At 53.3% G+C, this 23266-nt stretch overlaps 1 protein-coding gene across 5 annotated transcripts in view; it reads left to right on the top strand.

Moving 5' to 3' along the window:
• Window positions 1-23266, top strand: part of TRIP10 (thyroid hormone receptor interactor 10) — a 76573-nt gene that overhangs the window by 23321 nt on the left and 29986 nt on the right. For 4 of the 5 annotated variants that reach the window (XM_065576204.1, XM_065576206.1, XM_065576205.1 and 1 more), the window contains exon 2: window positions 18544-18659. In XM_065576204.1, coding sequence (XP_065432276.1) covers window positions 18544-18659 — 116 coding nt within the window. Of the gene's footprint in view, window positions 1-17603; window positions 17695-18543; window positions 18660-23266 lie in introns of those variants that run through there. The other variant, XM_065576208.1, reaches the window with a different exon arrangement.

Here is a 23266-nt window from a genome sequence, read left to right on the forward strand (position 1 = left end):
CCCCCCGCCCCCCATAGGAGTTGCCCCCAGGGGTGCTGGAGCAATTTTTATAGTGCAAATACTTAGAGGAAACCATATATTTGGTTGTTACTACTTCAAGTCAGGGGGTGTTGCCGCACCCCTAGTTCCAGTGCCCCTGGTTACCCCCACTTTAAAGTGGGGACAGTGAGGTTGTTCCTACCCCCCGGTCCCACAGAGAGTCATAGGAACAGAACCCAGGAGTCCTGATGAGCCGCCCCTGCTCTAACCACTAGACTGCACTCCTCTCCCAGAGCTGGGAAGAGAACTAGGAATCCTTCATGCTAGCACTGCCACCCCCTCTCCCCATTCTAACCCACTAGACCCGACTCCTCTCCTAGAGCCAGGTGTAGAACCCAGGAGTCCTGGCTCCCAGCCCCCTCCCCTCCCAGAGCCAGGTGTAGAACCCAGGAGTCCTGAATCCCAGCCCCCTCCCCTCCCAGAGCCAGGTGTAGAACCCAGGAGTCCTGACTCCCAGCCTTGCTGCTCTAACCACAAGACAACATCCTTGGGGTCTGGAGCAGCGCGCGTGTCGATCAGATTCTCCTCCGGGCTCTGGGAGGGGAGTGCGGTCCAATGTGTAGAGCTGAGAGATTGTGCGTGTGTGTATGTGTAGGGGGTGTGTGCACGTAACTTGGGATTCCTTGGTTCTATTCCCAGCCCCCTTTGCTCATCTCCTTTCCATGCCTCCCTTGCTGACACCCCCCCCCCCAAACACCCAAAATCTCCAGACAGTTCTCTGCAGAACAGGGAGACATTCTCCTGTTCGCTGCCTCTGCTCCGCTCCCCTTCGCCCTGAGCCAGGAAAAGCCGCAGTATTCTGCCCTAGTGTGAACTCCAGAAACGCTAGCTGAGGGCTAGGGAGGAATTAACCCTCCGTGAGCCAGCAAGCGGGATCCTTCCTGGGTGCGGTCGCTCGGAGACTCCTTAGCACCCCCCCCCCACCCCGCTGTGGGAAGCTGACAGACAGAAGATCCCCAGGGAGTCTGTTGTGATGCTCCCTTCTGTCTGTTCCCCCAGCTGGTGAACGGCCGCAGGAGTCTGGATCCAGCTTGGGGCGGGGGGGGGGAAGAGAACTCTTTGCCTGACCCAATTAGCAGAGGGGGAGCTCCCGTCTTGGGGCACTGCTTCTTAGAGGGTTGAAGCAGGTGGGGTGGTGGTGGTGTTACACCACAGCTGTGCTCCACTCCAGAGCCAGCTGCATCTTGGCACCAGTAGCTGTGGATTTGATCACTGGGCAAGTGAAAAGGGAATCGCGAAGGCAGGGATTGCTCCGTACCTGCACGCTGCAGGTCGTTGGCACAGTAAACGTTTGGGTAAGGTGTAATACGGTCCAATGGCTGGAGGTTGAAACTAGACAAATTCAGACTGGAAAAAAGGCGAACGTTTCTAATGGTGAGAGTAATTAGCCCCAGGAACAATTTATAAGGGCAGTGGCAGATTAGCCACTGAGCCAACAGGGCCCGTGGGCACAGGCCCTAGCCAGTTGGGGGGCTCCCCCAGAAAAATGGGAGCCCCCATGCCCCAACCTGCTCTGCCCACCCAGCACTCCTGGTGGGGAGCAGGTTAGGGGCACCGGGGCTTGCCCCACTCTGCCTGCCCGGCGTTCCTGGTGGGGAGCGAGGGATCCTGTCAGGAGAATCGGGGGGGGGGGGGGAGGATGCAGCCAGAAGGGGTAGGGAGGGGCACCCACTTGCTCTGGCCCAGGGCCCCACAACCCCCTAATCTGCCTCTGTACCAGGGTCATGATGGATTCTCCATCACTGGTAATTTTTAAATCAAGATGAGAAGGTTTTTCAAGAAGATGTGCCCTTGGAGTTTTTCTGGGGAAGTTTTATGGCCTGCGTTTTACAGGGAGCCACGCTAGATAATTACAGAGCCATCCTACGGGATTCATGGATTTGAAGGGACCAAAATACTTCACAAGCTACGCAGGGATCACTAAGGCCACCCCTGAGCGGCTGCACCCTCTGGGGTGGGGCATGAGGACTGTGCACTTGCCCGGCACAGAGATGCAGCAGGCTCTGGAGTGGAGCATGGGCCGTTCTAGATCTGTTATGGCTCTCATTACCATAGTATCAGAGTGCCTCACAATTTTGAATGCCCTATTCCTAGGCAGTGCCTTGCGCGCACACACCACCTGAGAGAAGGCAGTGGTATTAATCCCCCAGCCATAAAATGGAGATAAGCAACATGCCCGAGGTCACACAAGAAGTCTGTGGCAGGTCTCCCGAGTCCCATATTAATGCCCGAACCACGGAACCGGCTTCTCCTTGCTCCCAGCATTGGGATGCAGCTGTCTCTGGGGTGACGCCTGGCAGCTGTTTGTACGGGGATCGTTCACCTGGCACTGAGATGTAGCTGGCTTTGGAGTGGGGCACACAACCCCATTTGGGAAGTGGTGAAGGTCCTGGAGGAAAGTGATCTGAGCACAGGACTTGGGGGTCAGCGATGCTGCGGGTCAGATTCCAGTTCTAGAGTCTTGGGCATGTTGCTTTGAATCTGTCTGTAAAAGGGGGATGCGCTCTCCCCCCCAGGGCTGAGGATGCCTGCGTTTCAAGTCAGATCTGTAACTCTACATTAGCCAACTGCGGCTGCTCTGGTGATGACACTCGACCCACCCTGGGATCTGGCCAAGATGTTTGGGTGAAAGCCCCTGCTCGGGAGAAGCTGCCCTGGGATCTTTGAGTCAGGTGTGTGCCCCCTTCTTCCTTGTGCTGGGGTCAGCACTGACTGTGAGGGGAGGGTGCCCCCTCCTGAGCCCCGTGGAGCACTGGGGTCAGCACGGATTGCGAGGAGAGAGCTGTCCCTAGTGAGCACCCGCCCTGCTCCCTAGTGCGGCACTGAGATCCGCACTGAATGTAAAGGGAGAGCGCCCTCTCCCGAGCCCTTCTGCAGCACAGCGCCCCGTTAGCCCCAGGAATCCCTGCCATCAGCATGTCTCCAGTGGTGCTCCAGATCCTAACCGAACAGCTGGCGGAGATAGAGATACAATGAACTTAGCTTTGAGCAGAGACTGGGAATGGTTGGGTCATTGCACGAATTGAATCTATTTCTCCATGTTAAAATAGCCTCACACCGTCTATGGGTCATCTCGGTTATCACTTCAAAGGTTTTTTTTCTCCTGCTGATGATAGCTCATCTCAACTGATTGGTCTCTAACAGTCGGTATGGCTACTCCCACCTTTTCATGTTCTCTGTCCGTATAAATATCTTCTTTCTGTGTGTTCCATTCTATGCATCCGATGAATTGGGCTGTAGCCCACGAAAGCTTATGCTCAAATTTGTTAGTCTCTAAGGTGCCACAAGTACTCCTGTTCTTTTAGCTGGCAGAGAGAACCTCTGTTTCCACTGCAAGGCAAGTGGGCCTTGTCCGATCGGCTCCATCTCTCTCGACCTGCGGCCCTTCTCCATCCAACTCCAGGACTTGTCTTAGTTATATCTCCATATATTCTTATATTATTATCTCATAGAACTGGAAGGGACCCCGAAAGGTCATCGAGTCCAGCCCCCTGTTTTCACTAGCTGGTAGCTTTTCTTTTGGACTCTGGAAACGCCTTCTGCAACAAACCTCCCTGAGTTACATTCCTCCTCCGTCTCCCTGAAAGACACCGAAGTCGGTGGGTGGATTGGCATTTCCTCCCATGACAACCCTCGGAGGGTCCGTGCTCCGGGAGGATTGCGGCTGGAGAGCAAGTCTCGGTCTATTACAGCCGAACCTCGGCTGATCTGAGCGAGCCGGCTTCCTGGCCTCTGTCTATCCTCGGCGGCGTATCTCGCCTCAGAGCCTGTTTCAAAACTGGTGGCGTCAGTATCGCTCGGTAGCAAAGGCCAGGTGGGTTTGTAGCGTCTGGCTTTGGCATCTGATTACTGAACGCGCTGGGGCTGTAAGGAGCCTGCCTGCCTTTATGCGTCCTGTTTCCCGCAGAGCGGCCGGGTCAGAACAGTCAACAGGGGCCATATAAGACACGTTGACGCCATTTCTCTGTCATCTGCGGCGGTGGGTGTCTCTTGCACTCCCGTTCAGAGTGGGCCGTGTACCTTGGGGAACATCCCCCTCCAAATCCTGACTCCGAAGCGGGACCACCAGGCAGGAGAATGCTGGCTCTTGGAAAACCCATCCTGGCCCAGTGCCCGCCGGGGACAGGAGTTTGGGGCTGGATAGCTCTTGGTGCAGCATCAACTGGGCTCTTACCTCCATCCTTTGCGAGGGTGTCTTGGCAATTGATTGAGGGAGCTCCCAGGAGAGAAGGATCCATCATTCCTGTCCTGCAGGCCTGGTACTTAACTGTGAATTGCCCTTAAAATTCACACTCCTATTTCCTCTCATCCCCCCCACTGTCAGGGAAGCTGTGATGTGTCTCTGTAGCATGGCACCGTCCTGACTGCAGACATAGCATTGCAACTAGGGACATGAGGATGCATCCTATTGGGGGTCAAAGGTTAAAAGAACTAACCAGCTTGGCTAAGCAAGGAGCTTTGTGTCCTAGGGGACAGAGCACCGAACTGGGAGGTGTGAGTTCTGTTCCTGGTTCTGCCACTGGCCTGCCGGGTGCCCTTGGGCAAGTCATTCTCCTCGTCGTGCCTCAGTGTCCCTACCTAGAACGTGAGGATAATGATACTGGCCCCAGGGGTTTTGAGATCTGTGGATGAACCTGTGCTGTATATAAGAGCTAGTGGGTATTAATGCACGCACTCATGTCTCCCTCTGGTGGCCAGCCTACTGAAAGATAACAGCCTACTGCTGCTGCCTGCTAGTGGAGTTACTCCTTTAGCTCAAAGGGGTCTGTGCAGGGAAGGTCATCTTCCTTCCACAGTGCTTAGGGTGGTCCAGGAGTAGGACACTGGGACTGGTAATCAGGAGACCTCGCTCTGCCACCTGGTGTGACCTGGGGCAAGTCTTTCACCTCTCAGAACTTCCGGGGCAGGGTCTGTCCACGTAGCACCGAGCACAATGGGGGCCCGATCTCAATCTATAGCCGCTAATAGTAAAGGCCTTACCTTAGTGTGTAACCTGGAACGGAGTCTTGGCTGGGTACCAAGGGCAAGAGAGAAGTGAGACCAACAAGATCCTGGCCTCTTGCTGGAAATAATAGTCACTTGGGATGCTCCCCAGTCGGATGGGGGAAACACACAGCAGAGGATGTCCTTTACTCTGACCCCTCCCCCTCCCCCTCCCCCAGGGAGGGATGGAGGCTTGTTCTATGTAAGCAGGTGTCACGAGTTGGGTGGGGGTTCTTCATTAAAGGGAACTTGCCCTCTTTCGCCACCTGTTGCCGCCTCTCACGCCGTTTTAAGAAAAAAGCAGCCATCAAGCCAGAGGCTTCTGGAGTCATGTGAATGTGACAATCTCTGCTACGTTTCTTGGAAGCCAGGAAGTAAATGAAAAAGACCCCCGAACTTTAAAAGCAGTCTCAGGAGTTTTATAGGATCCCGTCGCAAGACTTTTGTACACGCTTTATGGGCTGGTGGGTTTGAGTCAGTAACGAGACTGATCTTCTAGGGTCTTCCATCTATTGGCGTCTGTTGCCTTAGCGCTCAGCTGGGCTGCTCTGTTCTGATACACGTGCCAGGCCCCTGCCCCGTGCCAGATTTCCTGATGTGCTTTATGTTGCTCTTGGTTTGGGGCACCGATGCCTGAAAGTTGGGCCACCAGGAAGCCTCTCTCGTCCAACCCAATCTGCTGCCATCTGTCTCTCATCAGATAACGGGGGTGGGGCGGAAATCTGGGCTGATCTCCGCCATCTCCAGGGATGCAAGGATCAGTGCCGCTGTCACGATGGGGGTCTATCAAGGGGGACACGGCTCTGGCACCCAAGGAGTTAACTCTGCCTGTGGTCATTGTTTCCTGGGTGGGGCAGACTTGGCTGGAGCGGGAGTCCCTAGGATAAATAGTTGGCAGCTTAGATCCTAACCCTCCTGGCTGGGGAGAGACTCAGACAGCGCCATAGAACCAGGCATCTGGAATGGCTGCGGGAGCTCACACGAGGTCCGCTGCGCTGGAAGGAGGCTCCAATCCGGGAACTAGGCTACAGGCCATGTCCTGATCTCTGCTGTGCCAGCGTAGCTCCGGAGTGACTCCCCTCGCCTGCCACCGTCGTGTTTTACGACAGCATAAATGAGAGCAGCGTCTGGCGCGTTGTTTGTGCCGCCGCATCCGTTCCACGCTGCAGTTAGCCTGTGCCAGCTGACTTGGGCTCAGGGTAAGGGGCTGTTTAATTGCAGCGGAGAAGTTTGTGCCCCGGGACCCTCCCTCCTCGCAGGGTCCTAGAACCTGGGCTCCAGCCCGGGTCGGCTGACGTCGAACCGCAGTGTAGACGTAGTTTTAGTGGCTTGCATGTTCACTCAAGAGCTTCTCTTTCACCCGTAGAAGTTGGTCCAGTAAAAGAGATGATCGCACCCACGTTTCAGTTGCTGGAGTGCTTATTGGAGGGTGAGGGGAGGGCAGTCCGACATCATTCTCCACCCTCCCATGCTAATAGAGCTGGGATCAGGCCCTGAGTGACATAGAACGCTGTGCCAAGCTTCTAGGTCTTGTCTGCCGATCGGGCACCAGTCTGGGAGGCAGGCGACTTGGGTTCTATTCCCGGCTCTGCTCTCTGTGTGAGAGCTTGGGCTTGTGTCTCTGTCCCCCTGTTTCCCCATCTGTGAAATGGGAGGGAGGAAGGGAGAATGAGGGTGCCACCTTTTGTAAAGTGCTTTGAGTTGATAGATGGAAGGCACCATAGAAGAGCCACAGGTTCAGTGGTTTCTTCCCCCCCCGCCCCCATAACTCTTTGAACATTGTGGAAGATCTATAAGACTTGAAGAAAGGGTCTATTTGAAGACAGATAAAATATAGGTCTGTCAGCCTGATGTCAATCCCAGGCAAAATAATGGAATAGTTGACACGGGACTCAAGTTAATAAAGAAATAAGGCGGGTAACTCATGCTAATCAAGTGAGTTTATGGAAACTAGATCTGTCAGCAGGGCCAGGGCCTGCTCCAGGCACCAGTGCAGCAAGCAGGTGCTTGGGGCGGCCAATGGGAAGGGGCGGCACCTCCAGCTCTTCGGTGGTGGGTCTCTCAGTCCCTCTCAGAGGGAAGGACCTGCTGCCGAAGAATGAAGTGGCGGCGGTAGAGCTGCTGCCGATCACGGCTTTTTTTTTTTCTTTTCCTGCCGCTTGGGGCGGCAAAAACGCTGGAGCCGGCCCTGGCTGTCAGACTGACGTGATGTGAAACTAACTAGGAACAAAGGACGTCGGCCATACTTACAGGGTGGGGGACTCGCTCCTGAGAAGCAGTGACTGAAAAAGATTAGCTGATCCTGAGCTGCCAGTGTGGTGCTGTGACCAGGACCCTGGGATGTGTAAATGGGAATCTGGAGCAGAGAGGTTCTAGCGACCACTGCTGAAATACTGGGTCCAGTTCTGGTGCCCACAGTTCAAGAAGGATGTTGAGAAATTGACAGAGGTCTATAAAATCCTGAGTGATGTGGAGAAAGTAGATAAGGAAAAGTTATTTACTTATTCCCAGAATACAAAACTAGGGGTCACCAAATGAAATTAATAGGCAGCAGGTTTAAAACAAATAAAAGGAAGTTCTTCTTCACACAGCGCACAGTCAACTTGTGGAACTCCTTGCCTGAGGAGGTTGTGAAGGCTAGGACTATAGCAGCATTTAAAAGAAAACTGGATAAATTCATGGAGGTAAAGTCCATTAATGGCTATTAGCCAGGATGGGTAAGGAATGGTGTCCCTAGCCTCTGTTTGTCAAAGGGTGGAGATGGATGGCGAGAGAGAGATCACTTGATCATTACCTGTTGGGTTCACTCCCTCTGGGGCACCTGGCATTGGCCACTGTCAGACAGCATACTGGGCTAGATGGACCTTTGGTCTGACCCGGTACGGCCGTTCTTATGTTCTTAGGGGTCAGAGAAGAGTCATGAGAATGATTAAAGGATTGGCAAATAGGGACTCAATTTATTTAGGTTAACAAAGAGAAGGTTAAGGGGTGACTTGATCTATAATTACCTACACAGGGAACAGAAACTTGATAATAGAGGGTTCCTCAGTCTAGCAGGGAAAGGTCTAACGTGACCCAATGGCTGGAAGTTGAAGCTAGACAAATTCAGGGAAGAAATAGGATGTAAACTTCCGTCGATGAGTGTAATTAGCTATGGGGGCAACTTGCCAACCACTGTGGTGAATTCTCCATTGCTGACCATATTAAAATCCGGCTTGGATGCGTTTCCAAAAGATCTGCTTTAGTTCAAAGAGGAAGGAATCCAGGCAATTCCTGTGGCCTGTATTGTACCAGGTCAGACTTGAGGGGGGTGGCCTTAGAATCTGAGGGGGGGTTTTTTTTGGACTCCTTCACGACCCTGCGTAACACAAGGAAGTTGAATCCTAGCTGCTGTGCCAGCCCCAGCCTGAAATGTAATAGCTTGTGCTGGTGTTGGATGTAGGGTGACTAGAAAGTGTGAAGAATCAGGACAGGGGTTGGGGGGTAGTCGGCGCCTATGTACGAAAAAGCCCCGAATATCAGGACGGTCCCTATAAAATCGGGACATCTGGTCACCCTATATGGCTGGGACCTGGAGCAAAGGCCACGGCCAGTGGGAGCGGAGAATAGGCACCCTGCTATGCCCAGTACGTAGTGCGCTGACTGATGAGCCCAGGTGCCAGCTCCGCGCTGCTGGAGGTGCCCCTTGGATGGGGAAGATTTGCTGCCTTAACGAAGGCCCTTTTATGGTGCAGAGGGACAGTCCATTAAGGTCAAGGTAACTGAGAACCAGGGTCCTGTGGGTTTTTATGCCGGGTGATACAGAGCTGCATTCGCCTTCACACTCGGGTGCCTCCACCCCCAGGCTGATCTAACCTGGCATGTAGCTCTTTGGCATCTAATTACAATCAACTGCGACGCACGGCAGGAATGCAGGGGAGCTGGTGAGTCACGCTTGGCGCGGGCTGGGGAAGCCTGTGAGTGGTGCTGAGAGAGCTTCAGGGCCCTGGTGTCAAGGCCCCAATTGGACGGCAGTCGGGCCAAGTCCACTCGAAAGTGAGCTAGCTGTCACTGGGGAAGGGGGAGGGGTGCCTGGCTGATTCCTTCGGGGAGGACAGCCTACTAGAAGGCGGTGTGGGGGTCTGGGACTCCTGGGTTCTATCCCCAGCTTTGGGAGGGGGGAGTGTGCTCTGAGTAGAGCAGTGAAGATGGGGAGTTGATACCTGGATTGTATTCAGAAAGTGGGGAGTGAGATCAAGGTGTGGCTGGGAGCCAGGACTCCTGGGTTCTATACCTGGCTCTAGGAGGGGAGTAGGGTCTAGTGGTTAGAGCAGCAGAGGGGCTGGGAGCCAGGACTCCTGGGTTCTGACAATCCTGTGCCAAATGTGTGTTCTAAAAAAAAAAAAAATCTTGTGCTCGCTACAGGAGAAACCAAGGGCTTGTCTACACTGGCACTTTCCAGCACTGCAATTTTCTCGCTCAGGGGTGTGAGAAAACACCCCTGTGAGTGCAGCAATTTTCAGTGCTGTAGTGCGTCAGTGTAGACAGTGCACTAGCGCTGGGAGCTATGTCCCTCGTGGAGTTGGGTTTTTTTTCTTTCCCAGGGCTCTGCTGCAACTACACAAGCCACATTCGTGGCAGTTCTTTAACATTGTCAGTGTAGACTGGCCCTAATATAATGACTTTATCTTGGGTAAATCTTCTACTTCAACTTCCCCTGTAACTCTGATTGCGAACGCTTCCCCTTAGCTGTTAGCCGTCTGTAGCAGATCAGGCCCCTCACTGTTGCTGCGTAACAATTACCACCAGAGCTGGAGTGGGGTCGAAGGCAGGCTGGGAGTCGGGACTCTTGGGTTCTATCCCTAGCTCTGGGGAGGGAGTGGAGTCCAGTGGCTAGAGCATGGGGTGGAGTCTAGTGGAAAGTCAAGACTCCTGGCTTCTTTTCCTGTCTCTGCCGGTAACTCACGCTATGATCACGTGGCAGGTCCTTCTGTGCCTCAGTTTCCCCACTTCTACAAACTTTTAAAAATCCCTCCCAGGGATGCTGCTGAATGTTCTGCAAAGCATTTGAGATCCTTCAGGTGGCAGGCGTGTTGTCCGTTATCTGAGCAGCCCCATTCCCGGCCTGCTCTGAGCTATGCGAGGTGAGGCCCCTAAAGCCACACCCCGTTCTGTCACAGGCAGTCATGCCTTCCCATCTGCGGCGGGCTCTGCTCTCCTTGTTGCATTTGGGGGGAGGGGAGTTACAGAGGTGATTAAATTACTGAAGTTTTCTTTTTATGGGGGCCTTAAATTCTTTAAGCAACATGAGTCACCTTTTCCCCTGCTCTGAACAGCGTGGTGGCACGTGTCCTTATGGTTCCCCAGGCAATGTTACAAGATAATCTCGAAGAGTCATGTTAACTAGCATGACATTAAAACACTCCTGTGTGGACGGGCGCAAGCTGGGTTTAATATCGCGTCAGCTGGTTGGGGTTAGCTCTCCTATTCCATCCCGACCAGCTGACGGGATGTTAAACCCGGCTCGCCCCCGTCTAAGTAGTAGTTTAACATTGTGCTCGTTAAGGTGACTCCAAGGTCCTGTTCTGATGCTGCCTTGTTGTCTAGTGAAGACGTGCCCTGACTCTGGGAATTGACTATTCTAGTCTCAGCCTGTCAGGACTCTGCAAACTGAACCATCTATAAAAACAACGAGGAGTCCTTGTGGCGCCTTAGAGACTAACACATTTATTTGGGCAAAAGCTTTTGTGGCCTAGAACCCACTTCATAAGATGCACGGAGTGAAAAATACAGGAGAAGGTGTCTTGTTAGACTGACCTCACACTGGGTAAAGCAACCCCCATCCTTTCGTGTATTTATACCTGCCCCTGTATTTTTCACTGCATTGTTAGTCTCTAAGATGCCACAAGGACTCCTTGTTGTTTTTGCTGATCCAGACTAACACGGCTACCCCTCTGAAACCTGAACCATCTGTGGCACCTCTCTGGCCCTCATCATCGCTACTAGCTGGGCACCTAACAATGTCGATCCTCCCATTAGTGATGTGCTTCCTTACAGGGGGTATCTCCTTTTTAGGGACCTGAGGCACAGAGAAGCTAAAAGTGACTCTTCCAAGGTCTCTCTGGAAGAGCAGGGTCTTGCACCTGGATCTCCCAAGATCTAGACTAGTGCGCTAACCACTGTGCCAGCCTTCCTCTCTGACAACTCAGCTAGGGAGAATGGTCCATTATTTAAGCTTCAAAGAGTGCAGGCATGAAATCTCAGCCTGTCTCTTTAATCCTCATTTGATTGGGGACGGGGAGGAGGATGATTTTGGGATGGAAGTGCAGGACTCCTGGGTTCTTTCCACCCCCCCAGCTCTGCCACTTCCACCCTCTGGGCCCTCACTACCTATAGATTCATAGACTCCAAGGTTAGAAGGGAACATTGTGATCATCTAGTCTGACCTCTTGTATAACAGGCAACAGAACTTCCCCTAAGGCAAGTTCACTTCCTCGTTCTGGGTCACCCCCCCTCAATGTTACATGTGGATATCTCCCTACTCAACGAATTGTTGGGACGCTTACTGCAAAGTTTCCAAGGAGCTTAGAGAGCCTTTGATGGAAGGAGCTTGTTAAGTGCTTTGTGAAGTATTTCAAATATCCCTCAGCACTGATCTTTCTCCTTCATGCAAGGTGGATTGGATTTAGTCTGCCAGAGACAGCAGCCAAATGTAGGATGTGGGTTTAAAAAGTGGCGTAGTTCTTTCTCTAAATACCCTCTTGCTTTGTACTCCTGTCACCCCTATCGATCTAGAGCAAATCTTCTTGAGAGAGATCTGGGCCTAAAATGAGTCCGTCTCACTTTGTTTCTAGTCAATGTCATGACTTTTCCTTCCTCCCTGCTCCTACCCGTTTGCTGAGCTCTCCTCACCGATGGGCCGGGTTTTAAATCTCTCTCCTCCACCTTTATTTTCGCTTGGAATCTCGCATCTAATATTTTGAATCAAATCTTTCCGTGTTATTTGTTAGAGTTGCACCAAGACAAATGGACGCTGCACAGACACACACACAGAGAGACGGCCGATCAGGCTGACCAGTATTGTCCGTTTCCTTGTGCTAAGGAGGGACAAGTATGTTCTGTCCATATCCAGCTGTCATCTTTTGTTTTCTACCTGGATTGTAAGATCCTTGGGGCAGAGGCCATCTTTTGTATTCTGTTTGTGCAGCGCCTGGCACAGCGGGGCCCTGGTCTGTGACTGGAGCTTAGAGACGCTGTGATAATAATGAAATAGACAGAGAGGTTCTTGATGACACGTGGAGTGTGTGACAGAACTAGGAATTGAGCGACGGTCTCCTGAGTCCCGGTCTGGTCTCTTGATTTGTGTAATGGTGGGAGAAGGGGAGAGCTGGTACAGCAGGGTAAGTGTGCTCTTCTCCATGGGGGAGGGAACTGACTGTGCCCTGCCAGGCTCCCAGTGCCGGCTCCTGTGGGGGAGCGAGGTACCCAGCCTCGTGGGGTGGCTTTGGCAGCCCAAAAGCACAGTGTGTTGTGAGCTGCGCCAAGGACCCAGCAGTGACCTTTGCCGTGAAAATGTTTTGATGTTGAATAAGGAGCTGCCAAGCTGAAAGGACTGAGAAACACTGGCTGAACCCGACCTCCTTTATAACCCAGAGCAGCCTGCCTCCAGCCCACGTCGGGCAGTGGAGCTAGAGAGCGTACCTTGAAATCAAGCCCGGGTTTCTCTTTCTAAAAGCCTTCAAGTAATTGGAGACGCCACCAGGCGCGTGATCTGAGGCTCCTTAAAGAGACGTGGGTCAAAATTCTGAGCACCTGCCCTCCGAGGATCGGGGTCCCCAGAACTGCGCCCAAGCCAACAGAGCGTTAAGGTGGGCCCTAGCTGGGACTCGAATCACTAATTGTTTCTGAAAATCGTGCCCCAGACGCTATGTTCCTCTCCCGTCCTTTTTGGGTCTATTTCATCCTGGTCTGCGCTAGGCAGGAGGTTAGGCTCATTAGATCATAGTGGTTCCTTCTGGCTTTAAAGGGTATGAATCTAGATAGTGTGTAATGTTAGCTGACGCTCACGGGTCTGCTCATTCCTAACGGAGATTGCTTTAAGCCTGAGGTTTTATATCCTTTCAAATACTCCTTTTATGATCGTTAATGCGCAACCCCGGCAGTTCTCGTTCTGCCTGTGTCTTCAGGGCAGGGACTGTCTCTGCAGCACCTGGCGCAACGGGGCTTGGTTGGAGCCTCTCGGCACTGCCATCATGCACAGAGCAATGGAGAGAGAAATGAAGAGGCGTAAGCCGGGGAATGTGCCTTCGTATGAATTGCCACGCCGGATCAGAGCAGGGAGCCCGTCTAGTCCGGCATCCCACCTCTGACGGGCCAGCAACCAGTGCTTCAGAGGACAGTGCAAGAAACTCTGTGGGTGGCAGTTAGAGGCAGGTTTTCCCCCATGGGGGATGTTTTCCTCCTGATCCCTGGTTCTGGAGCATGAGGGTTTTGTCCTTTTTATACTACTGGGTGTCTGGGTTGAGTTGACTTTGCCTTACTACTAATACAACTCAGATGCCTCATCTGAGGCTGAAACCGGGTCCTTGCCCGCGCTGGGATTTTGAAATCAGGGTTGGTAACAGGGCAGCCTTTTGCACCAGGTTGGGGTGGGCGAGGAGGGGGTGTATCCATTTGCACAGGAGCACCAGTGGCTAAAATCCCCTTGCAGACCATGCTTGTGAGGCTGTGCCAACCTGCAGGAGCTACAGTGGGGGAGGGTTGCACCCATGGTGCCAAGGTTGCATGGAGAAAGGACAGAGGAGGCTGGGGGTGGACGACTGGCATAACAGGGTCTGGAGGCCAGGTGGGGAGTGAGGATGCATTTTGACTGGGCTGCAGCCGGGTTGGTGGGTGGCTCTGGCATCGGGGTCGGAAGGGCGCGGGTCCGGTGCCAGGGATTTCCCCTTGCCCAGACGAGTCGTTGGGCAGGGGTATCTGAATCATAGAATCCTAGAATATCAGGGTTGGAAGGGACCTCAAGAGGTCATCTAGTCCAACCCCCTGCTCAAAGCAGGACCAATTCCCAACTAAATCATCCCAGCCAGGGCTTTGTCAAGCTGGGCCTTAAAAACCTCCAAGGAAGGAGACTCCACCACCTCCCTAGGTAACCCATTCCAGTGCTTCACCACCCTCCTAGTGAAATAGTGTTTCCTAATATCCAACCTGGACCTCCCCCACTGCAACTTGAGACCATTGCTCCTTGTTCTGTCATCTGCCACCACTGAGAACAGCCGAGCTCCATCCTCTTTGGAACCCCCCTTCAACTGGAACAGTTGAAGGCTGTTATCAAATCCCCCCTCATTCTTCTCTTCTGGAGACTAAACAATCCCAGTTCCCTCAGCCTCTCCTCATAAGCTCCAGACCCCTAATCATTTTTGTTGCCCTCCGCTGGACTCTCTCCAATTTTTCCACATCCTTCTTGTAGTGGGGGGCCCAAAACTGGACACACTACTCCAGATGAGGCCTCACCAATGTTGAATAAAGGGGAACGATCACGTTCCTCGATCTGCTGGCAATGCCCCTACTTATACAACCCAAAATGCCGTTAGCCTTCTTGGCAACAAGAGCACACTGTTGACTCATATCCAGCTTCTCGTCCACTGTGACCCCTAGGTCCTTTTCTGCAGAACTGCTACCTAGCCATTCGGTCCCTAGTCTGTAGCAGTGCATGGGATTCTTCCGTCCTAAGTGCAGGACTCTGCACTTGTCCTTGTTGAACCTCATCAGGTTTTTTTTTTTTTTTTTGGCCCAATCCTCTAATTTGTCTAGGTCCCTTTGTATCCGATTCCTACCCTCTAGTGTATCTATCACGCCTCCTAGTTTAGTGTCATTTGCAAACTTGCTGAGAGTGCAGTCCACACCATCCTCCAGATCATTAATAAAGATATTAACAAAACCGGCCCCAGGACCGACCCTTGGGGCACTCCGCTTGAAACCAGCTGCCAACTAGACATGGAGCCATTGATCACTACCCGTTGAGCCCGGCGATCTAGCCAGCTTTCTATCCACCTTACAGTCCATTCATCCAGCCCATACTTCTTTAACTTGGCGGCAAGAATACTGTGGGAGACCGTATCAAAAGCTTTGCTAAAGTCAAGGAATAACACATCCACTGCTTTCCCCTCATCCACAGAGCCAGTTATCTCCTCATAGAAGGCAATTAGGTTAGTCAGGCATGACTTCCTCTTCGTGAATCCATGCTGACTGTTCCTGATCACTTTCCTCTCCTCTAAGTGCTTCATAATTGATTCCTTGAGGACCTGCTCCATGATTTTTCCAGGGACTGAGGTGAGGCTGACTGGCCTGTAGTTCCCCGGATCCTCCTTTTTTAAAGATGGGCACTATATTAGCCTTTTTCCAGTCATCTGGGACCTCCCCCAATCGCCATGAGTTTTCAAAAATAATGGCTAATGGCTCTGCAGTCTCATCCGCCAACTCCTTTAGCACTCTCGGATGCAGCACATCCGGCCCCATGGACTTGTGCACATCCAGTTTTTCCAAATAGTCCCGAACTACTACTTTCTCCACAGAGGGCTGGTCACCTTCTCCCCATATTGTGCTGCCCAGTGCAGCAGTCTGGGAGCTGACCTTGTTCGTGAAGACAGAGGCAAAAAAAGCATTGAGTACATTACCTTTTTCCACATCCTCGGTCACTAGGTTGCCTCCCTCATTCAGTAAGGGGCCCACACTTTGTTTGACTTTCTTCTTGTTGCTAACATACCTGAAGAAACCCTTCTTGTTACTCTTAACATCTCTTGCTAGCTGCAACTCCAAGTGTGATTTGGCCTTCCTGATTTCACTCCTGCATGCCTGAGCAATATTTTTATACTCCCCTGGTCATTGGTCCAAGCTTCCACTTCTTGTAAGCTTCTTTTTTGCGTTTAAGATCAGCAAGGATTTCACTGTTTAGCCAAGCTGGTCGCCTGCCATATTTACTATTCTTTCTACACATCAGGATGGTTTGTTCCTGCAACCTCAATAAGGATTCTTTAAAATACAGTCAGCTCTCCTGGACTCTTTTCCCCCTCATGTTATTCTCCCAGGGGATCCTGCCCATCTGTTCCCTGAGGGAGTCAGTCTGCTTTTCTGAAGTCCAGGGTCCGTATTCTGCTGCTCTCCTTTCTTCCTTGTGTCAGGATCCTGAACTCGACCATCTCATGGTCACTGCCTCCCAGGTTCCCATCCACTTTTGCTTCCCCTACTAGTTCTTCCCTGTTTGTGAGCAGCAGGTCTAGAAGAGCTCTGCCCCTAGTTGGTTCCTCCAGCACTTGTACCAGGAAATTGTCCCCTACACTTTCCAAACATTTCCTGGATTGCCTGTGCACCGCTGTATTGTTCTCCCAGCAGATATCAGGGTGATTGAAGTCTCCCATGAGAACCAGGGCCTGCGATCTAGCAACTTCTGCTAGTTGCCAGAAGAAAGCCTCGTCCACCTCATCCCCCTGGTCTGGTGGTCTATAGCAGACTCCAACCACGACATCCCCCTTGTTGCTCACACTTCTTAACTTTATCCAGAGACTCTCAGGTTTTTCTGCAGTTTCATACCGGAGCTCTGAGCAGTCACACTGCTCTCTTACGTACAATGCAACTCCCGCACCTTTTCTGCCCTGCCTGTCCTTCCTGAACAGTTTATATCCATCCATGACAGTACTCCAGTCATGTGAGTTATCTCACCAAGTCTCTGTTATTCCAATCACATCATAGTTCCCTGATTGTGCCAGGACTTCCAGTTCTCCCTGCTTGTTTCTCAGGCTTCTTGCATTTGTGTATAGGCACTTAAGATAACTTGCTGATTGTCCCGCTTTCTCAGTATGAGACAGGAGTCCTCCCCTCTTGCGCTCTCCTGCTTGTGCTTCCTCCCAGGATCCCATTTCCCCACTTACCTCAGGGCTTTGGTCTCCTTCCCCCGGTGAACCTAGTTTAAAGCCCTCCTCACTAGGTTAGCCAGCCTGCTGGCGAAGATGCTCTTCCCTCTCTTCGTTAGGTGGAGCCCGTCTCTGCCTAGCACTCCTCCTTCTTGGAACACCATCCCATGGTCGAAAAATCCAAAGCCTTCTCTCCGACACCACCTGCGTAGCCATTCGTTGACTTCCACGATTCGACGGTCTCTACCCAGGCCTTTTCCTTGCACAGGGAGGATGGACGAGAACCCCACTTGCGCCTCAAACTCCTTTATCCTTCTTCCCAGAGCCACGTAGTCTGCAGTGATCTGCTCAAGGTCATTCTTGGCAGTATCATTGGTGCCCACGTGGAGAAGCAGGAAGGGGTAACGATCCGAGGGCTTGATGAGTCTCGGCAGTCTCTCCGTCACATCGTGAATCCTAGCTCCTGGCAAGCAGCAGACCTCTCGGTCTCCATGTGAAACCTGCCTGAGCCCTGGCAAAAGCTGCTCTCGTAAACAAGGCCGCATTGTGTGGCTGGGTTTATAAACACCCCCCTGCCCTGGCGTCTTTCTCCTCCGAGCTCTGAATGGGCCTGGCTGCCAGCCAGCGGGGCGAGCCTGGGGGGGGGGGGGGGCGGCGGCGGCACGGGAATGGAGGCGCTTCCTCCACTGTCTGCAGAAGACGAGCTGCTGCACTTGGGCTCCTTTCCCAGCCTCTGAGTGTGGGCCGGGGATCAGAGAGGGCAGGAATCGGGATTGGAGATCCTAGGGTGGGCCTTGGGGATTAGGGATGACGGGGATCTGGAGGGGAATGTGTGGGGATGTAGGGGAGCTGGGATCAGTGGGGATCTGGGAGGAGGAGGGGTTGGGGTCCGGGCTGGTGATCTTGGGGAGCATGGGGATCTGGAGGGGAAGGTGTGGGGATGTAGGGGAGCTGGGATCAGTGGGGATCTGGGAGGAGGAGGGGTTGGGGTCTGGGCTGGTGATCTGGGGAGCATGGGGATCTGGGGGAGAAGGCGTGGGGATATGGCAGGGGGCTGGAATGGGGGCAGGGATGTGGAGAGGGGTGGGAGTGGGGAGAGGATGTATGGGGGAGCACTAGGGACTCCTCCCATTGTGTGTTCCTGGTGCCCAGTCTGTAGGGGGCTTGCTCGCAGGAGAGGCCATAGAGGGTGAGTGCCTGTACTGAGGAGTATCTGGGGATAGCCGTGTTAGTCTGAATCTGTAAAAAGCAACAGAGGGTCCTGTGGCACCTTTAAGACTAACAGAAGTATTGGGAGCATAAGCTTTCGTGGGTGAATGCCCACTTCATCAGACGCAAGGCTGTACTGAGGAGGTGGGGGGTGGTCTGAGATTAGTGGACATGGACTGGGGGGCATTCCTGTGACAACAGGAGATTGAGCCCCGTGTTTGGGGGGTCGCCAAGGGTGTGGGTTGGCACAGCCGGGGATTGAACCCGGGGTTCTGCGGGGGCTGGGGGTGGGGACCGCTGGGGTTTGAGCCCACAGCTGTGGGGGGCGTCAGCAGAGTGGGCGGTTGGGCGCGCAGGAAGGATGCTGTATTGTTTCCAGCTGTACCGGTGACACTTCCCCCCTCTCTTCCCCCCCCTTCTCCCCCAGGACCAGTTTGATGACATAGAGCGTCACACCCAGTGGGGGCTGGATCTGCTGGAGAAGTACGTGAAGTTTGTGAAGGAGCGGACGGAGATCGAGCAGGCCTACGCCAAGCAACTCAGGTAGGAGGGCAGGGGACAAAGACCAGAACGGCTGCTTAAGGCACAAGGGCCTAGTGGTCAGGGCGCCTGGGTTCTAGTCACATTCCCTCCCAGACCTAGGGCCGGGCAGGATTCCTGGGTCCCATTCCCTTCATTTGGAGGGGAATGGGGTCTAGTGGTTAGACCTGGGTCTCAGGAATCATGGGTTCTACTCCCAGCTGTGGGAGAAGAGCAGGGTCCAGTGGTTAGAGGCGGGAGCCAGGTTTCAGGACTCCTGGGTTCTTTCTCTTCAGCTCCTCCCTCGGTACTTTTTGGAACAAACCGTTTCCTCTCTCTGGGCATGTCTACACTGCAATAAAACTCCCACGGTCGGCCCGTGTCAGCTGACTCGAGATGTGGGGCTAAAAATGTTCAGTGTCGAGCCCGAGCTGTGTAATGCGGGTCCCAGAGCCCGGCCTCCGGCCTGGCCCAAACGCCTGTACTGCGATCTTAGAGCCCTGCGGCCCGAGCCCTGAATCAGCTGCCACGGGGGTTCGTTGCAGAGTAGACAGACCCTCTGTGCCGCCATTGCTCCATCTGTGAAATGGAAATCGAGGCAAAGGCAGCAGAAGGGATTTGCCCAAAATCGTGCAGAGAACTGGCTGGCAGGATGGCCCGATCCCACGCTTCACCCACAGCTCTGTCCTTCCCTGGTCTCTCCCTCCTCCCTGACCTGTCCGTGCCTTGTGGCAGAGACCACTCGTACCTGCTGATGGGGGGGGGGGGGAGAGAAAGGGGGCAGAGCGAGGGCACCTGGCTTCAGCGATGTTACTGAGCATGCTCAGTACAAGCCAAAGAGCAAATGGGGGGAGAAGGCACATGACCCTGCATCCCCCCCACTCCCATGCATCACGTCTCGTATTATCTGCATTGTGCTCCAAGATCCCTGCTAGGCTTGGCCTGGCCTAGCAGGGAGCAAAGGGTTAACGAGGTGCCACTCGATGTTTCCTAGTTAAATCTCCCACCTCCCCTTTGCGGGGGCTGCTGCTCTCCCAGCAAGGCAGGCAGGCAGCCCCTTGGCGCTTCCAGCCTGGAATACAGCTGAACGGAGCGGGGGGAGTTGGGGGACCTGCCGTCCAAGTGTGTTTGACTCCTCTTGCTCTTCGCCGGGTTGTTGGCCGGATTTTACCAATGACTCCTCACTGTGTGCCCTGGGCCTTGGTTGGCGGGGACGGTTTGTGAATCCAGCTCTGCATTGCCCTGGAGACGGTCTTCTGCCTAGTTACAGAGCAGACACGTGTGTATGCTCGCTGCCTCCCAGATAGCCTGGTGATGGGCACCAGGAGAAACAGGCGCATGGCATGGGCAGTGGCAGGGTAAGCGTGTCCCCTCCCCCCCTTCTGCCCACATTTATAGATTCCCAGGCCAGACGGGACCATTGTGATCATCTAATCTGACCTCCTGGATAACTGCCCCCAAATCATTCCTAGAGCAGAGCTTTTAGAAAAAGAGCCAACTGTGATTTAAAAACTCAGTGATGGAGAATCCACCATGACCCTTGGCAGGTTGTTCCAGTGGTCAGTTACTCTCACTGTTAAAAAATGTGCGCCTTATTTCCGGTCGGAATTGGTCTAGCTTCAGTTCCCGGTTGTCGGATCGTGTTAGACCTTTCGCTGCTAGATTGAAGGGCCCCTTATAAAAGATTTGTCCCTCGTGTAGGTACGTATAGACTGTGATCAAGTCACCCCTTAACCTTCTCTTGGTTACACAAAGAAGTTTGAGTTCCTGGAGTCTCTCGCTGTCAGGCAGGTTTTCTAACCCTTTCAGCATTCTCATGGCTCTTCTTTGACCTCTCTCCGACTTGAATTTGGGCACCAGAACTGGACGCAGGATTCCAGCAGCGGTCGCACCAGTGCCAGGTACAGAGGTAAAAGAACCTCTCTGCCCCTACTCGAGATTTCCCTGTTTACACATCCCACTGCTGCCCTGGGCGACACAGTATGGGGAGGAGGTGAGCAGCCCTCAGTGGTGAAAGAACAGGTTAAGGACTATTTAGAAAAGCTGGACGTGCACAAGTTCCTGGGTCCAGATCTAATGCATCTGACGGTGCTGAGGGAATTGGCTGATGTGATTGCAGAGCTGTTGGCCATTATCTCTGAAAACTCGTGGTGATCGGGGAGGTCCCGGACGATTGGAAAAAGGCAAATATGGTAGTGCCCATCTTTAAAAATGGGAAGGAGAACCCGGGGAACTACAGACCGGTCAGCCTCACCCAGGAGCGCTGCCAACTTTTCCGCCGCCCTAGGTGGCGGAAGGTCCCGCCTTGAAATGCCGCACCCCCACAGAGGCGGCGGAAGGTCCCGCCATGGAAATACCGCCGTGGTCGCCGCCCGCCAAATCACAGTGCCCTAGGCGACCACCTAGGTCGCCTAATGGGTTGCGCCGGCCCTGGCCTCACCTCAGTCCCTGGAAAAATCATGGAGCAGGTCCTCAAGGAAACCATTTTGAAGCACTTGGAGAGGAAGGTGATTAGGAACAGTCAACATGGATTCACCAAGGGCAAGTCATGCCTGACCAACCTGATTGTCTTCTATGATGAGAGAACTGGCTCTGTGGATATAGGGAAAGCAGTGGATGTGACATATCTTGACTTTAGCAAAGCTTTTGATACGGTCTCCCACAATAGTCTTGACAGCAAGTTAAAAACGCATGGATTAAATGAATAGACTATAAGGTGGATAGAAAGCTGGCTAGATTGTCGGTCTCAACGGGTAGTGATCAACAGCTCGGATATCTAGTTGGCCGCTGCTATCAAGTGGAGTGCCCCAGGGGTCGGTCCTGGGGCTGGTTTTGTTCAACATCTTTATTAATGATCTAGATGATGGGATGGATGGCCCCCTCAGCAAGTTCATAGATGACACTAAGCTGGGGGAGAGGTAGATAGGCTGGAGGGTAGGGATAGGATACAGAGGGACCTAGACAAATTGGAGGATTGGGCCAAAAGAAATCTGAGGTTCAACAAGGACAAGTGCAGAGTCCTTCACTTAGGATGGAAGAATCCCATGCACCACTACAGGCTAGGGACCGACTGGCTAAGCAGCAGTTCTTCAGAAAAGGACCTGGGGATTACAGTGGACGAGAAGTTGGATATGAGTCAGCAGTGTGCCCTTGTTGCCAAGAAGGCTAACGGCATGTTGGGCTGCATTAGTAGGAGCATTGCCAGCAGATCGAGGGAAGTGATTATTCCCCTCTATTTGGCACTGGTGAGGCCACATCTGGAGTATTGTGTCCAGTTTTGGGCCCCCCACTACAAGAAGGATGTGGACAAATTGGAAAGAGTCCAGCGGAGGGCAATGAAAATGATCAGGGGACTGGGGCATATGACTTATGAGGAAAGGCTGAGGGAACTGGGCTTGTTTAGTCTGCAGAAGAGGGGGGGGTGTGCGTGGGGGGGGGGGGGGGATTTGATAGCAGCCTTCAGCTACCCAAAGGGGGGTTCCAAAGAGGATGGAGCTAGACTGTTCTCAGTGGTACCAGATGACAGAACAAGGAGCAATGGTCTCAAGTTGCAGTGGGGGAGGTCTAGGTTGGATATTAGGAAACACTATTTCACTAGGAGGGTGGTGAAGCACTGGAATGGGTTACCTGGGAAGGTGGTAGAATCTCCATCCTTAGAGGTTTTTAAGGCCCGGCTTGACAAAGCCCTGGCTGGGATAATTTAGTTGGGGATTGGTCCTGCTTTGAGCAGGCCGTTGGACTAGATACCTCCTGAGGTCTCTTCCAACCCTAATCTTCTATGATTCTATGATCACATTAGCCCTTTTGGCCACAGTTTCACAATGGGAGCTCGTGTTCAACTGATTATCCGCCATGACCTCCAGATCCTTTCCAGAGTCACTGCTTCCTAGGCTCGAGGCCCCCGTCCTGTAAGCATGGCCTGTGTTCTGTGTCCCCCAGATGTACACATTTACATTTAGCTGTATTAAAACACATGTGGTTTGCTTGCCCCCATTTTACCAAGCCGCCCAGATCACTCTGTGTGAGGGACCTGACCTTTTCAGTATTCCCCACTGCCCCAGTTTTTGTGTTCACTGGGGCTTCTGGGCACAGGCGCCAACTTTTGTTGGCACCAGTGGGTGCTCGCACCCCCTGGCCCTGCCCCGACTCCACCCCCTCCCTGCCCCTATTAGATCCCTCCCCAAAACCCCACTCTGGCCCCACCTCTTCCCCAATCGTGCTGCATTCCTCCTCCTCCCCCCTCCCTCACAGGCTTGCTGTGTGAAACAGCTGTTTCCCGGCGCAAAAGCTGGGAGGGAGGGGGGAGAAGCAGGACGCGGCGGCTGCTCAGGGGAGGAGGTGGAGGCGGAACGGAGGCAGAGGTGAGCTGGGGCAGGGGGGTGGGGCAGGGAGCTGCTAGTGGGTGCTCCACACCCACCAAATTTTCCCCGTGGGTGCTCCAGCCCCGGATCACCCACGGAGTTGGCGCCTATGCTTCTGGGGGCGTGTTCCATGATTCTTGGCACTGCACTAAGCTGAGCCCCTCTGTGACTTCCTTCCCAGTGCATCCTGGGAGAACTTGGCTATCCTTTAGTGTGGGGGGATGGTGGGAAGGCTAGCAGCATCCAAGGGGCGTGAGCCTGCGGCCACGT

The sequence above is a fragment of the Chrysemys picta genome, chromosome 22, assembly GCF_011386835.1.
Source record: "Chrysemys picta bellii isolate R12L10 chromosome 22, ASM1138683v2, whole genome shotgun sequence".
NCBI classification, from domain to species: Eukaryota; Metazoa; Chordata; order Testudines; family Emydidae; genus Chrysemys; species Chrysemys picta.